General features: G+C 38.3%; 2 protein-coding genes across 9 annotated transcripts in view; one reads left to right on the top strand and one right to left on the bottom strand.

Moving 5' to 3' along the window:
* The window catches only part of arhgef33 (Rho guanine nucleotide exchange factor (GEF) 33), a 42255-nt gene that overhangs the window by 8836 nt on the left and 15923 nt on the right, over positions 1-17496 (bottom strand). For 4 of the 8 annotated variants that reach the window (XM_077729226.1, XM_077729224.1, XM_077729231.1 and 1 more), the window contains 6 exons: positions 16745-16794; positions 13558-13736; positions 13377-13455; positions 11423-11534; positions 2488-2614; positions 679-728 (listed from right to left, as the gene is read on the bottom strand). In XM_077729226.1, coding sequence (XP_077585352.1) covers positions 679-728; positions 2488-2560 — 123 coding nt within the window. In that variant the 5' untranslated portion in view covers positions 2561-2614; positions 11423-11534; positions 13377-13455; positions 13558-13736; positions 16745-16794. The other 4 variants (XM_077729225.1, XM_077729229.1, XM_077729227.1 and 1 more) reach the window with 4 other exon arrangements.
* On the top strand, positions 4544-14433 carry bcl2l11 (BCL2 like 11). Its single transcript, XM_077729233.1, has 4 exons — positions 4544-4801; positions 5797-6101; positions 7612-7730; positions 12414-14433. Exons 1-4 carry the CDS (start codon positions 4794-4796, stop codon positions 12573-12575), a joined length of 594 nt encoding a protein of 197 aa, XP_077585359.1. The 5' UTR covers positions 4544-4793; the 3' UTR covers positions 12576-14433.

Genomic DNA, 17496 nt, shown 5'->3' with positions numbered 1-17496 from the left:
GTTTAATCCTAAATTGTATTTTTTTCTTTTTGTTTTTAGTTCAAAAAGCATTTTTAGCATGTTTTACATCTATAACAAACTGAATATTTATTTATTAGGAGATCTAGTTCTTTGATTCTAAATATCTAAATAATATATCTAAAATATTTCCTCTTTCCCCTTTTGTTTCACTGTCAATAAACAGAAACACAATATTTAATCTTTGTTTGTTAAAAAAACTAAAGGTTAAAACATATGATAGATTTAAAATGTCCCCTTTTCTGATTAAAATGTTTTATATCCACATAAAAATCCAAATATTTGTTATCAACAGCCTCCAAGAGTAGATTTGTACTAATTTTAATGTCCAAAAATGATCTCTCCGCCATCAGAAAAGCTGTCAATTCATAAATCGGATGAAAAAAGGCATGTCCGATGCCTCTCACATGGTCCACGTAGAGATAGAAAGATGGAAGGCAGGAAGTAAGCGATGGAGAGACAACGTCTTGTTCCCACTAGCTAACTCAAAGATTGAGGGAATTGATTCGCTACTTTACGTTACTGTATGTTCACACATTACCTGCTATTGACAGTGATAGACAGTCAGTGACAAACTAGCAAATAGATTGGACGTCAATGCCAAAGACATGCGACTGTTTCCATCAAAATTCAAATACAATCAAATGAAGATTTTCTCACCTGAGCAACCTCCATGTTTTTGTCCTGCACGATGTTGTCCTCTTCTTTATCTGATCCAATAAAATGCATCCATTAATAATGCCTTGCGATTTTTTTTTTTCAAGTCATGAGTTGAAACAGTTTTTGGTCTTAAAAGAGTACTCGGCCCCATTTTTGGGAGCAGGAATAAGTTACACTCCTCTTTAAATTTTCTTAATTCGAGTGGACTGTTCTTTTTTTTCTTCTTTTCCACTAAAAATAACGTTCTTAATTAAGTTATTGTTGTTTTCTTGGTTTGGCTGTAACTGGTAAAGTGAATTAAGTATGGCCAAGACTATAATTAATCAAAAATGTGTTCATTTGACTTAGAAACACATGTTATTTTTTTATTTTATTTCATCCTGTCGCTAAAAGTGAAAGTTGTTTGTGTCCCATTTTTTAGTGTTATGTTTTATTATTATGTTTTGTTAACTTGACTTAGGAAAAACTTTTGATTTGCTTTCCCTTTTCCACCTTCGGCATCCAAAGTTATACACAATGTGTCAGTGCTATTCCATTTTTTTTATATTATGCTGATTTACGGGTAAAAAAAGTTGTTGAATATTTTTTATTTATTTTTACAACACGATGGCGATAGATCAGATGCAAATATGAGATATAAGCACCCTCACTAAATTGTCTGTTCGCTATGCTATAATAATATTAATCCATGCTTGTTAAGAAGCACATTCCATCTCCTCCACACTTCATTTTTAAATATTCACTATCCAACAAGGAAGTGACATTTCGGCACATTTTCAGTTTTGGTGCATGACGTCAGTTTCGTAACAGCCTGGCTTTGTGTCGGGGGAAAATGTCAAAGGTGAGCGACGTAATGGCTGGCGTTAACGGCAGCAGCCTCGGCGTGGAACTCTCGCAAAAAAGCTGGCCTGAAGGGCGGCTTTGGTGCTGAGCTATCATGTGAACAGACACGCAAGAACTATACAAGAAGGCTCACAGTGTCACTAAGTACAATTGCCAGAGGGCTGAAAAAGGGTTAAAAGAGTTCATCTTATTGGGGCTTCAAAAAAATAAAATAAATCTTTCCATTTAACATCAAAACAACGACTCATTATTCACAATTAAACGTCTTATTATGACGGATTCGTGATCTTGATTGATTCCATTTTAAAATGGATTAAATTTCTACTGCCATCTATGGCTTCACATTCACTTTTTTTATGACTGAGACTATTTTGACAGTGAAACACGACTGAATGAGCTTAGATTTCTTTTATACTCCCTAAAACGTCCTAAAACGGTGACCCAACACAATCATCTCCCTATTTTCCAGCCCTCTTAAAGACATTTAACCCTTTATGGAATAAAAATGAATACCAATGTCATTTAAAAAAATATATAGCAGTGAAAATGAATAAAAGCAAGTACACAATGGTATTTTACACAAAAGACACTCTAATGTTGTTTTTCCCACATTGTAATTAACTTATCACATCCCAGTGCAAATTATAGTCTATTTATTTAAACTGGATCCAGTTTCAATGCCATTGACGGCATTAGACGTCAATCTGTTTTTTAAAATCAAAGCCAGACGATGCATTCAATGAGTAATTTATAAACATTATTAAAAAACTCTATTTGGGTTCAAATCAATGCAGAATCCAAAAATGCTGTCAGTTTTTCCTCAATTACGCAAAGTTAATTCACATTGCATTTGTTTGTTAGCTGCCACCCTCCCACTTCAAATAGATTGGACGTCTACCCATGGAAAAACTTGTGAGAGACTCATTTAAACTGACAGTAAAAGTCAAATGAAGTGACATTTCATACCTTTTCGTGGCTTCTCCTCCATGTTGGTACCCAGCAGCGGCTCTCGTTGATGTCCACTGCCAAAATAGAACATGAAGAGGAGGAGATGGCGATGATGAAGACGAGGGCCGGCGTTGATGTCCCTCCCCTGCAAACAGCATGCGAGTCCTGTGATTTGTCTTGTGCGCACAAACGGCTCCTTGTTTTGCGTGGAATCCGTCCAAGCGGACGTCACGGCATCACACTACTTAACACTAAATTGCTAAGAAATCATAAAAAACTGGATGTTGTTACTCAAGTGTTGACCATAGTTGACAACAAAGATATATACTGTCTGGAAACTTGCTGAATAACTTCCAAAAAAGTGTTTTATTGCTGGTTTTGGTTGCTGATTTTTTTGGTTATTTTGAGGGGACATCTAAGAGTCCGATTTCCCAAAATGTTAAATTTTCTATATATAGTTTTTTGTTAAATTGACATCATTCGCTCATCAATAATTCAAAAAATCACATGCACAAATTATATAAACCCGATTTAAGCCAGATTTCAGCCAAAATGAGAAAGAAAGAAAAAGTATATAGATTTCAAACGGTACATTCAAATCCCCCGGAAAAAAACGTTCTATTTACAATGATTTTCATATTTGACCTGATAAAAATAAATATTGCTGTTCAATGTATTTCACAAAACCTAAATCGAATTGCACCAAAATGAGCAGAAGGTACAAACAATGTGCAGAAACTTTTTGCACAAAAATGAGCAGAAAATACAAACAATGTACAAAAACTTACCCATCATGCAGCCCGATCATCACAACGTGACCTAAAAACGACAGGAATCTTCCCGGAAAAGTAATCAAATGAACAGAAAATGACCAAAGAACCGGGAAATGCCGAAAAGTTAACAAAAAGTGACCCAGAAACGTGGGTTGCATTACACGAGGATGCGTGAAAACAGGTGATTTCAATGTACAGGAAGTCACTCACACACGCGAAACAATAAACCGGATCTGACCTCAAATGACAGGAATTTTCCCGGGAATTTATTCAAATCTGAATCAAATGATCGATGAACCGGGAACCGCCCTGAAAATGACCCAAAATGCGAATGAAATGATACAAGAATGCCCCAAAATCAACAGAAAGCAATAAAAGTAGCCACCTTATATGGACGTACGAGGACATCTACAGCCCACTACTGGGTATCACATTAGAGGACATGAACACATACAAAAGAATGAATTCGACGTTTTGTATCAAGGTGCACAAAACACTACCGCAAAATTATATACAATTGTTTTTTATTACAATTTTCCTTCCACACCCCATGCGCATGATATACAAATATACGAATATGCATGTGACACAAATTATGCTTTCTGTTCCATTGTTATATCATGCTTTGTTCTTTCAGATTCAAATTACACAGTCATTAGTCATTTTTAATTGATTGTTGTTATTGTACTGTCAAACTAGACAGTATTCAACGACAAACGCCCAATTCTTTTTTTGCTGCATGTACAAAGATTGCTAAAATGGACTCAACTGTGAGTAGAAAGAAAATAAATACTATTTATGTTTAGTGTTTTCCCCTTTTTAAAACAAAATAATCAATGTTATTCTCTTATTATATATATAATATAATATATTTTGAAACAATGTTACTTACCTTGGTAAATCAGTATCAATGGTGGCTATTGAGTTCACAATTGTGTTAGCTCAAAATTAACACTTTGCGATTATAACATACTTCATTTTAAACCCTGAATATAAAACAGTTTTCGTCCCTTTCTGCCTGGCGTCAATTTCCTTTATTAGAACTTATAGCTTACCATTTTTTTTAATTTAGACAATTTATGGTTCATAACATATCCTGCTATTTGACCCCTAAAATGAAATATGTGGTCTGAATTCATCAAACTTAGTATATTTGTTGACATAAACCGTGCAAAAAAAAGAGCTATTTCAACTGTAGTATTACTTTGTTCCCGCAGTGGGCGACAAAGTTCAAGAAGAAGCTTACCCCCGATGCTCCGCCTATAAAGCGCACTATACTATAAAAATAGGCTTCTCAACTGAGCGAGCGTGTTTGAGACGGAGAACCGAGCAGAGAAGACTTAACACAACACAGGAAGGAAATCTCACACAAAGACGAACTGCCTGGACTTAGTTTTTTTTCGCACTGCCTCCTTTTTTGCTTGACACGGATTGTTTCTGGAACGCCGCTTAAAGGAGTTACTCGATATTTCCCGTTGCCTGGAACTATTTCACAGAGGTCGTTATCATTAATTTCAATTTCAATTTCTGTTGTCATGTGTCATCTCTGACATGCACAGGTGAGTCCGAACCGAAACCGGCTCCGCACGCTCTTGTACTTTGTGCTTTGCAACTTTTTTTTTAACTTTAGGCAAATTCAAGCAGGTACATTTACACCCGTCATAAATTAATAATTCCTTTATAGATTTTAAAATGAATCCCATTGTTTTCATTATTCTGTGATTATAAACCCAAATTATATTAATTCAAAGAGATAAGTATACATTATTGCGGTACTTAAATGTTGCGTTCAGGGTCACGTCTAAAAATCACCTCGAAACATATTTTTATTTTTTTAGACCCTTTTCAAAGTTTGACATCTGAAGGGTCATGGGGTGCACTAGGGCACCCCTCCCCTACTCGTTTTTTAATGTTTTTTCTGCAAGTGACATCATCGATTGGTGGCATGCTGGTTTGCCTGCATGTTTTTCGGTGAGGGTGATAAAAACACGGTGGATATGGCTTTGGGAAGCGTGTGTGTGTTGGGGGGGGGGGGGGGGGTCTGTTAATATAAGCGCGTCTCAGTGGGGGACGCGCACGCTGTATTAATAAATGTCACGTAGCTTGAACAAAAGAGTAATAATAGTGATAAATGGTTCATTATGGCTTCATTATCGTTGAGGCGCTTCACAAGTAAACGTGCTTAAAATCCAATTAAATACCGACCAAATAAGAAGAAACCGGCTGGAAAGTCGCGTGAATTTGGATAAACAGGAAGAGATGCGTTGTTCATCCTTAGTGGGAACACTAAAACAAAAGTATTTAGCTGACGTTTCCGTTTTTCCAAACTTTGAATAATCGCTAAAGGTCAACAAATATTATTATAAAAGTGTGTCTCAAAGTACATCGCTTTTTTGCTCCTTTTACCATGTTTGTGTGACGCAGTTTTAAAGTTTACTTCCTTTACGCGCGCGAGTGCCGACAAAATCTTAACCACAACAAAAAATGGGTTACAAAAAAATCACAGAGCGTGGTGCGTTTGAGTTGTTGAAAATGTTGCGTTCACTTCCCGCAGAGCCCATGTAAGCGCCGATCCGAGTGCGAGCCACAGCGGCTCGCAAGACTCCAACAAAGGAGGCGGGGGAGAAGGAGAAGCATCCGTAAGGGGCGTGACACTCTCCGCACCTCACCACCTCGCCCCCCTCGCCCCAATCGAAAGCAGCTCGTACCGGCGGTCATCCAGCGGATACCACTCCGTCGAGAGTGACTCGCTTCCGGCCTCGCCACGGGTCGTCGCAGCCACGCAGACTCCCAGCCCGCCGGCGCAGGCACTGCAGCACGCCCGGGCGAGCTTCGCCGGGGAGAAGTTGGTATCGCAAGGTAAGCCAGCAACGGATGAAAAAAAAAAATGTAATGTGGCCCCCACAACGAGCTGAAGTTCAACCAAGGAGAATGTTAGATGGAGCTAGCCCAAGAGGTGGGCAAACTATTCTATAAATGGGCCACAGCAGGTGCAGGTTTTCATTCCAACCCATCTAGAAGACAGGTATTCCCCCATCGGGTGTCATACAAGTGCAATTAGTGGATTGCAGTCATGTGATCTTTGTTGCCACGGTAACCAGGTTGGTTAAAAAGTGCATGCAGGATCGGTTGGAACAAAAACCGGAAGCCACAGCGGCCCTCGAGGACCGGTTTGCCCGCCACAGGAGCCCAACCCCGACAAAATGCAGGAAATTGTCAAATTTCAGTATTTTGTGTGACATAAGTAAACACTTACCAACATTCAGTAAACACACACACACACAGACGTACAAAAGGAAGTGAACCGTGAACATGAAATGACTAGAATTGACGGGAAATAATGCAAAAAAGTCAAGGAAGTGACTCCGGAAAGGCCCAAAACAAAGGAAGTGACCAGTAAAAACTCTCAATTTAGCAAGGAAGTGATACAAAATGTATATTAAAAAAAAGCAATCCTTGTGGGCTTCTGGGGGGTCCTGGTTTTTGGAGACCCCTGGAATAAACCGAGTTCAACTGGGTTAATATATTTTTTATTCCAAGATTATATCACTTCCAACCATAGGACGCTTTTTTACTTTTTTTGCTTTTGTAAGCGCTAGACTTTGAAACAACGTGCTTACTTTTGTCTCTACACTTGTTTTGATAACAAGCCGCAGGGTGGGACAAAACTAGCGCTCAGCGTTAATCTCCGTGCAGTGTTTTTTCTGACGCTTGAACGATGACGTGTTCACACTGTGACCGCACAGAGTTTTGAGTTTGAGTCTTTTTAATGCGAGCCTTCGGGAGACCTCATTTAACCTCCCTAAATGGTCAATTAGTCACACAATAACAGACGCTGTGTTAAATTTGTGTCTGTCGACTAATGGAAGTCACAACTAAGTCATTTGAGGTGTAGGGATGACTAAAGTATGTTGCCATCTATAGGACTGGAGTGGAAGTTATTAAAACTAAATTGCCAACGACCCTTTTTGTTTACTGATGCAACAGTTTACATCTCATGTTAGTAAAGTAGCTGCCAAAAAGGGGTATTTAGATATGTATACAATATTTCTTTATATGATCAGTTTAATACAAATGGTATGCTTGCTTTTAATCAATCAATCAAATTTCTGCAATAGGGTCACGATAGTGCTACGTGATAGTGGGTCACAGTCAAAATAGTCATGATTGACAGGTGCCTTCTTGTTGATTTTGAGTCACTACTTATTCATTTTGGAACTTTCCCAACTTTCTCCTATTTATTAACCCCAAATTAACAGAAAATGAGCGGAATAGAACTAGAAATAACCTCCAAGTTAGCAGCACTAGAATCAGATAGCTTATATGATGGCTTTGAAAGGTGAAATGTTTGTTTGTTTTTTGCATGCAGCAAATTTTGCCGTGCATCCTCACAGCTGGTTGGGAGACGAAACGGGGGCTATGCAGGCTTTGGCGTTTGGACAGGACCTTCGCCGCATTGGAGATGACTACAATGACTACATTCTCAGGGTCAGTCTAAAAACACAGAAAAAAATGACTCGATTATCAAGGAATAATCGTGTTCTGATTATTACTTGGGTGATTTCACATTATGCAATTAAATCCATCCCAAGGTTATTTTTTTGTTACAAATAAAAACCATAGCAAAATAATAACCTAATTTCATCTTCAGAAATGAGACAATTCGTAAAATAACTAATGAAAACTCCCAATTCATATTTTTGAAATCTTAATGACGAATAATGTAATCTTTTCAAACTATCATAAGGATCACACAATATATAAAGAAAAGGAAAGTTATACTACACATAAAAAGCAAGCTAAATTAGCAAAACATTGTTGTTAAACAGTATCCAGGACAAGATTTCGGTCTTGTTTTTAGTCCAAAAAAAGCAAAAACAAAGACTTTTGTCTGCAACTGGCCAGCGGCGCTTAGCCTTTGACACCCGGCGGGCGCAATGTTCCTCCAAGTTATTTCTGTCTGCGAGTGTTCCCGTTGAAAGACAGTGCAGTGTGTCATGTCTCTCTCTGCAAGTGTGTGTGTTTTGGCAGGATAATTAGACCTTATGTCTTTGCTCACCGAGAGCCATTTTACCGCAAGCGAGGCCGAGACATAATGGAGCTGCACTGTCACGGAATACCCTCTCCTTACACGCACCCCACGTTTAATAAGGGCATTGATGGCGATAGACATTCCAATTAGCGCTGAAAGAAGTTATTTTACATCTGACATTATAAATGCTGAACAGGTTTGACGCCAGGTTATCACAATTAGAAATTAAAGCCATTAGGAAGCGAATCAATCAACGGCATTAATGGCTGCCAATGGGTTAAACTGAAAATATTTAAAAGGTGATAAGAATTCTTGAAAAAAAGTCTGCTCTAATGCCATTTTACATGTGGAGAAATAAAATCTAGAAGTTTTTTTTTCCTCGTTCCATCCAAAACAATGCATTGGGGAACACCCACTTTTTTTAAAGCAATTCTGGTTGTGATATAACAATAGTATCATATCTCATATCTGTCAACCTCGGCCAATCGCTCCCCTTATTATTGATTGCAATTCCCCTTCTTAAGTGATAATAAACCGTACAAATGCAACATGGTACATATTTACTCACATAGGGCGCACTTAAAAGGGAAAAAAATCCCTAAGATTCTGTTGCTGTCTGACGCTGACAGCTTGACTGTCCGGGTACATTGCTTGCTGACACGCTATAAAGTGAAAGGGGTGGAATATCGCATGTTCAAAGTATTACAACATTAGCAATCGACGATGACGTTTACGTCTGCTACCACTGACGATCCGGATTAGAGCCAAAATGGGGACAAACAGATCGGTTTCACCCAAAAGAAAAACACTTAAAAAGTTGTTATACACAATTTGAAATGATCAAAAAACTACAAGTTGACTGGTATCTTATCTGTCCTAGTGCTACACTAGTACATTTCAACAGAATGATTATGTAAAATTGCTCCGATCATAACATAGATATAGCCCAGCACTACTCTTAACTTTTAAAAACAGTCTTAAATCTGTCTTTCATTTGCATTTTCACGTTTTTGTGGGAGGGTGGGCAAAAAGAAGAAGAAACAAGCCTCCGCCTTCCCCTTTTTTTTCACGTGCCACTCATTGTTCCGATCCAACTGGTACGCACGCTTTGAGCGCAATTTGTGCTCAAGTTCACAGCGCCATTAAGAAGTGTTCGTAGCTTCTTCTCTTTCCAACTTCCCTATTTGCACGAATAAGTGATGAGTCACGACGGGCGCTTATCACGTTATCGCATTCTTGCCGACTTCCCGTGCAGCTTTTTCACCTCGCTCGCAACAATCTGAGTGTCTTTTAACCCCTCGATACCCAAATTCACACTATCTTATTCCTACTATCCTCTCTTCCATACATGCAAAGTTACCATTTAGTTTGACCAATGCATCACATGATCAATGTATAGAAAAAGGTAATTTATTTTATTTCATTATTTTAGATTTACTAGGTCAGGTTGAACAGAGGCGACCAAACTTGTGTTTAGTGCTCTTGTTGTGTTCTTGTTTTGACAAGGTTGACTAAGGCAAGTCTGCTATTAGGCTAACGATAACAAAGGCCGAGCCAGTTTCTCTTTAGCCGCGTGCGTGCGTGCGTCTCTTAAGTGTAGCCCTGTTCACAGAGTTATTTTGGGGCGGCAGCGTAGTAAGTTGTGGCTAGAAACGAATCACATGAGCTGTTTTGCAACGGCTGCCTGCAAAGTTTCCAACAAACACAAACCGATCAATAACAACGGAGAGGAAACGGGGAATAAAAAGGGGACGTTTTTACTGCTATAATGAGTGAGGGCAAACGCATCAGTGGGCCGGCTGCTTTGCTTTATTGATTCCGACAGTTTCTGCATCGTGATGCAATTATTGATTTTTGTCTCTCCTCGAGGCGCGACAAAGATCTGCTATTTCAACATTTGCCCGGCGATTCTTATCTCTCCAAATGAATTTTATTATTACCATCAATTGACTAATTGTCTTCTTAAAATATCTTGAGATGTTCTGTGAGATTTGAGATTTTATTTGGAAATGTTTGTTAGAAGCAAGAACTAGATGTTTTTTGTTCTTTTTAAAATAAAATAAAAAATGAATGAATTCAATGACATGAAATTAATGTTTACTGTTATCCCCTTTGATAGTAATCAATTCTTTCATTAAAATTGGATTTTTAAAAAAATATTTTAATTATTTTTTTATGTAAATGAATAAAATGAAAATATTTCCAGTTAAAAGGCTCAAAATAGAGGATTTGTACATTCTTTTTTTGGTTGTTTTCATCAAACGATACATTTGTTTAAGTAAGTCAATCAGTGCCATTGGCTGTGACAAATGAGCAAAATAGTCTCATCTCATCCCATTTTCTGAACTGCTTCATCCTCACTAAGGTCACAGGGGGTGCTGGAGCCGATCCCAGCTGACTTTGGGCCAGAAGCGGGGTACACACCTGGGTTTGAACCCAGGTCCCCCACTGTGCGGCCGACACACTAACCACTTATCCGCCAGGCCGGCCAGAACAAAAAAGTATTAACGAGAACGAACATAGAGTACATAAAAATATTAATATATTTTCGATATTTACTTGGAAGTAATATTTTTTCATCTATTTTGCAATGTTATTTTTCAAATGATCAACACTCCAAATCTTTAAGTATATTGGTTAAATGTAAACGCAGGCATGGAGAGCTTTTAATTGTCAAGATCGCAATCCCAAAAGCGCGCTAATCGACTCCTAGTAAAGCCGGAGGAGTTACTAAGCTCTGTTAATGACGGGCTTTGAAAAAAAACCAACGAGGAGAGCTTTGGAGCACTTTTGATGAGATTAAACCCACGAGAAGCCGCGGGGAAGTCAAGCGGCGATGATGCAACGCCAAGAAATCATGCGTAAAAATGTACTAGCGCTGCCTTGGATTTGGCAGACGACAACTTTGATTCCACTAAACAAAAAAGATACCACTAACCCAAATATTTTTAATCCATTTTTTAATTAAACCATTTTTCTATTTTGACCCAATGGCAGCCAACGTTAAGTTAAATATTTTTCTAACACTCCTGTCTTACGGTATCTCAAATTTGACATCATTCCCAGAAAGGGATCCCAGGTGGTTAAGATTCAAAAGTTGGAAAAGCGGTCTTTTTTTGGTTTAGTTTGTTTTTTATTTCTCCCTCACCTGTTTTCCGTCCACTTTCTCCACCACTATGGTGGCTGCTTTTCATACCACAATCCATCCATCCGGGCCGGGGCCGTGTTGGAAAGGCGTAAAGCCAAGACGGGACGCCCTCCTGCCAACACAAATAAACTCTTGATTTCCTGCTCCAGTAAATAATAAGTTGCAGACAGACGGGTCCATCTTGAAACATGTATTTAAGTGAGCTTTACACAGGAACAAATTGAACACTGGGAGGAAAATGTCAGTGTAACACAATACATGTGTTGACATCATCGTCCAATAAAAAGGCATGCATGTTCAAATATTGTCAAAAGCATGAAAAAGATAATAACAATTGACTATGATTTTAACGATTTGGGCGCATTTTTTAATCATTCCTTCCCCATAATGTTCAATTATTTCTAAGGCACAAATCTCACAAAAACATTTACCTTGACTCCTATTGATTTTAAATTGGGATATGCAAAACAAAAACTCCATTGGTGGTCATTATTTGATCGTAAAGTGACCTAATATCAAACAGAAAGTGACCTACAAGTGCCTCAAAACAATAGGAAGTGAAATGGCATTAAATCAAAAGGAAGTCAAAAATGAACATGAATTGACCAAAATATAAAGTGACACATAACTACTCTAAAAGGAACAAGCCAGAGGTCCAAAAAACTATTAAAACTGACTCCAATAAACCCTAAAATCTTCAGTAGGTGACAGAAAATCAACTACAAAAAGAGCCTGTAAAGTGCTTGGAAGTTAGGAAATGACCTTAGAATGACCCAAAATGTATAGAAAGTGACCTATAAATGCCCAAAATGAACAAGAAGTGAACTGTGACCTTCCTAAAATGTAAAGGAAGTCCTAACAAAGGGGCAGGAATGTCCCAATTTGATCAGAAAATGCAAAAGAGGTGACCTTGATAGTCAATAGTCCTAAAAAAAATAGAGAAAGAAAGAGATTGGGGCTCAAATCTATTCATTTTCTGTTTCTCTTCCAGAGAGGCGCACGCCCAGCAGCGGGGGTCCACAACTGGCTTCCGTTGCCGCATTTCCACCAAGATCCGGGTTTCCTGTTCTGCGCGGGCGTGGCGTGCATTGTGATCATCTGGTACAGCTGTGGTGGCGACCCCCCCGGCCGAGGGGAACCCCCTTGGGGTTAAGCCAAAAGTCAACCCGGCAGATGTAGCAAATGACAAGCAGTCCTATTACAGGAATTGCTTCAAGAATTCTGACTGTGGATGCCTCAAGGAAATGGCAATAAGTCTGGATTTCCAGTTTTTTTTTTTTTCTAAAAATGTTCCCACATATTTTGCTGTGAAACCAAAGGGTTGCGAAGTTGCACTCCCATCCACAAAATGCGAGCGTGCCTTGTACATTTTCCTCAAAATTTCTTTTGGTTTACTTGAGATGATGTCATTGTTGTAACGAAGTGAGTCAAATGGTTCAACCGTGTGTGGGTCCAAAAATTGAGCTTTTACTCAGCCAAAAACGCCATTTCTGTTTCTTATCTGTCATCCCTTTCTCCCTTTATAATTGGTGACATTTTCTTTATGATTTCAATTGGAGAGATATTCATTTTAGCCCCAAGCAAACTAAAAAATAATAGGAAGTGACGTAGAAATGAGTCAACAACCACAGAAAATTACACAATATCAATAGCCAGTGACCTGAAAATGACTACAATCAACAGCAGGTGACCTGAACATGCCCTAAAATAAACAGGAAGACATTTCTCACGATAGGTGAGCCAGAGTCAACACAAAGTGTCCTAGAAAATACACAATCAATAGCAAGTGATATCAAATATCAACAGGAAATTACCCAAAAATGCTCCAAACTTAACAGAAATGTTATCGGTAGTGACCAATAAATCCACAAAAATCGATGGGAATTGCACTAAAATTGAAGGGAATGGACCCAGAAATGCAAACAAAACGTTTTTTTTAATAATGCAAGGTCACCTTTTAGGCTGCACAGTCCCATCCAAGCTTTAACTGGAACATCCACTAAAAAGACCATCGCAGACCCGGCCAGGAAACTCTAAACAAACAAAAACAAAAAACACAAAACCTTTCTAAGACGAACAAACAGGGTTTTTGATAGGAGTTTTTTGCACGGGGTGTTTGCATAACCACTACATACCACTTTGGTTCTCTGCTTTGGTGCTACGGCACTTTCTAGAAGGCCACTTTCCTTCTCCGTTTTCGGTTTTAGCCAACGAATGTCCTCCGGTATCGTCGTCTGTCAGACATCCGTCTCCCTCTGTTTATTAGGACGCCGATTTGCAAGTCTGCACTCGCCCGCCGGCCCTCTAAACACTCCTAGAAAGAGACAGGGAGACTCTAGGGTGGCAAATAAATGGTTACAAATACAGTAAAGAACGGTCGCCGATGAGTTGGAGTAACGGAATGAGGAAAACAAACAAGAGAGGGGAATTCAACGTGAACGTAGAAAAGTAAAACCGATGTTGTGACGAAAGACATTCATTCCCATGGCAACTTGTATTGGGGTCAAAATGCAACTACTAAAAATAACCATGCTAATTGATTCCAAGAATGTTGACTAATAGTTTCATAGCTCCTCCCACACGAAACTCAGCTGAGTATGTTTGCGCCCAGTCCGTGGAGGCTGTTTGCACAGTTGTATCAACACGCATTGATTGCGTCACAGCTTACTTGACTTTCACCATCGTCTTCAAACCCGCCGGCATTTTTTTCGGAGTAGCCCTTAAACCTCCTTACATTTACATTCTTATATTTATCTTACATGCAAACAATTGGCAGAATTGATAAAAGGACCAAGAGGAGATTGCTATGCCACTTTTTTTCCAGTAACATGTCATGCATTTTGGTAGGTAATAGCCAACAATTGACAGAATTCTGGATAGATTGTCCTCCCTCTTTGTGAACCTGTTATTTTATTACGTTTGTTTATACTGTTGGGACACACTGAAGCGCTCGCTAATGTATTGTGTGTTAGAATTTTAATAAAGCTTTTTTGCATCTTTTTTTACAATTACATTTCTGTCTGGTTTATGTCAAATCCATCATCACCACTCCAATCTACTAAAAACACATTTTTTTTCAATAGAGCATCCAACTACCACAAAAAAATTTCCATTCATTCTTATGTTCAAATCATACCTGCAAAAAAAAAGCTATTGGTGATCGTTTTTTTGACCAAAAATGACCAAGAGGTGACTTGAAGGTGAGCCAGGAACGACCCAAATTCTTCTAAAGTGATTAAAAAAGAACCCTGAAACAAACAAAACCAACAGAAAGAACCCCCAAAAAACAGGACGTGATATTTGACCAGAAAATACCCTAAAAAGTACTACCAACGGTTGATTTAAGCTAGAATGGTGGCGGCAAGAGGGAGACGGGACGTTAGCCTCTACACTACAGCGTCTGCAGCGTCTGCAGCGTTTGTAGCGTTTGCAGCACTTTGGCTCAGAGTTGCATCAGCCTGAGCAGCGCTTGACTATTGTTCTGCACGCTGACACCTTTTTTACGCCACTATTCGGAAAAGGAAAACTTGAGCTCAAGGACAAACTATCTTTAGCTCTTTTCCAAATGTACTTACTCTACTGCAGTTGGAGAAATACATTTGTTTCCTCATTTCCATTATCAGATTTAAATGAAGACTTGTAAAATCAACAGTTGCTTTTAACTGTAATAATAACAGTGGGGGTAAATCATTTTGAATACAACTGTATACATGTACAATCATCTTTTTTTAATGGGTGGATCATTTTAAATGATATTTGTAATTTGGTTTAGATCTTTATTCTGCATTTTAACTACCAGATTATCTCACATATTAGCCGCCTCCACATATAAGCCTTAAAATCATTGAATTTTACAATTTCTCGCGTATAAGCTCCCCAGATTCACAATTTTCACCTCCATGGTTTTAATAGGGAGTACAAATGTATTACTTTTACGGGAAAAATAATTGTTTGTGGCATTTCTAATATACTGTATGAATGGAAAGAATTGTCTGCTGGATTGTACATTACTAAAGGGTGTTCCCTGCACGTAGACAAATTAAAAAAGGAAGTCATGTGAGCAGTACAACCAGCAGGTGTGTTCATAGCGTAGTATTTAGTTAGCGTTTTATCTATTTATTTTTTCTCTATTTTGAAATAAATGACCGCATTGTCTTGCATTATTGCGTTTTGAGCATGTCAAGTCTAACTTGAGCACATATAAGCCGTACCCTAGATTCAGTCATTTTTCTAAGAGACAAATATGGCGTATATTTGAGAAAATACAGTACTACATATTTTTATTCAATTGCTCAAATGATTTATATTTTACCTATGTATTTATTCGTTATTGCTGAATAATATTTTTTATGTTTATTCTCATTTCAGGGGGCAAAAATGCATTTTATCTAGTAAAAATAATTTGCATCTCTCCATGGAAAATACAATGGCATGATATTTTTGGGGGTGAAGAAAAAGAAACTGAACTTTGCATTCAACACAAAACATCCAGCATCTTTTCAAGTGTGAAAAGTTGCACAAGTTTGGGGGTACGTTTCACAATCAAAGCACACACCACAAAGCAGGCCACAGAAGGTGTCGCCCATGGCAACATGTGGGCTTTCTGCTCACCTGATCAAAGTGTTGCCTTGAAAAGCATGTCAGACTGTTTTTTTCCTTACTATATTTTCACACCCTATGACTTTCTTTAAGAAAAAAAAACTTGTTACTACAAACACAAACGGGGCTAACGGGGCTCAGCGTCAGTTATCATCCTTCCCCAACCCAGAGAACGTTGGTTAGATTCCCCACCTTACTAACCTTGCCCAAGTATCCTTGAGTAATGTAATTAGCCCTTTAAGATCTTTAAAAATGGTGAAAAGGCGCTATAAAAGTGCAAAAACAGTTACCACATGCACATAAACATAAAAATGACAATTTTACAGGGCCACACTTGTAAGAGCAAATATTAAAATGTGTAGTCCACGTGTTCCAGATCTTTGTTTGTGTGTGTTGTTTTTAATTAATAAAAATAGTTAATTGCATTTACAATGGATTAAAAGGCGACATCATTTGGTGCCGCTTTACAGGTAGCTTTGTTTGACGGTTAAAGAACTCTTCAATTCCAAACAACAATTCCTATTATTACATATTACGTTCATTTGATGACTGTATTTTGCACGATAAAGACTGAAATGAGTCAGCACGGCTTCAAAAGGGGAACTTTTTTTCACTATGGATAATCACCGGTCTCATTTTGACTCGCTTATCTGCAATATTAATTTTACCTGGGAAAATAATGACACATTATACAGTAGTGGTGGGGAATAAGGGGGGGCTTACCTAGGGCAAAATCTTGTTCAGGTGTCACTCTTGGCCTTGCCCATGTGCAGCTGTGAAGACCAAGAGAAGATGAGTCAGCAAATTCACGACCACAAGCTCAAACAAGATTTACGGACAGGCTGAGCAAAAAAGAAGAAAAAAAAAAAATAAGACAATGGGCTATACAGTAGCTAATGATTGCTTCTCTTTGTTATAAACCCCTGTTTGCTTTGCTATATAAGCCCTCTATGCTTGAAATGACAATAAACAAATCTTGGCAAGATGAAAAAAATGATAATATAAAAGAAAAAAATGGAAATACAAAATATTTCATATTTCTATGAAGTATAGATTAATGATTTGGTGAGACAATTAAGATAGACATAAAAACATTTTTTTTAAAAAGAGGAATTTAGTACCGCCGTGAATCTGGTGAGGAGAAGCGATTCAGAAAATGACTGAAAGTTCCAAATGATAGCCCCTCTCCCCCAAAAAAATGTCACATGTTTAAAACGCGTAAGGCAAAATTTGCTGAACAAATGTGAAAATTCCCACAAAGACCTTGCTTGCCCCACCAACAAACGCAGACGATTACTCAGTTATACCAAAGTCATTTCTAAGTAAACTAAACTCACAGTATGTATGCTTTTGGGGGAGAAGCATTGAGTCACCATGAATGGCTGTGGTTATAAGAAACAGATAAGGAATCACCCGAGGTGGCACGTGGGAGAACAAAGTCCAAAAGACATTTGCAGCGCTAGAAACAAAACAAG

The sequence above is a fragment of the Stigmatopora nigra genome, chromosome 12, assembly GCF_051989575.1.
Source record: "Stigmatopora nigra isolate UIUO_SnigA chromosome 12, RoL_Snig_1.1, whole genome shotgun sequence".
Classification (NCBI taxonomy): Eukaryota; Metazoa; Chordata; class Actinopteri; order Syngnathiformes; family Syngnathidae; genus Stigmatopora; species Stigmatopora nigra.
This window is presented reverse-complemented; position numbering and strand designations above follow the sequence as displayed.

What these genes read in the sequence shown, in the direction of transcription:
- bcl2l11 (XM_077729233.1), top strand. An exon ending in GGAGAAGTTGGTATCGCAAG is followed by an intron (nt 6,102 to 7,611) that starts GTAAGCCAGCAA and finishes TTTTGCATGCAG; the next exon opens with CAAATTTTGCCGTGCATCCT. An exon ending in ACAATGACTACATTCTCAGG is followed by an intron (nt 7,731 to 12,413) that starts GTCAGTCTAAAA and finishes TTTCTCTTCCAG; the next exon opens with AGAGGCGCACGCCCAGCAGC.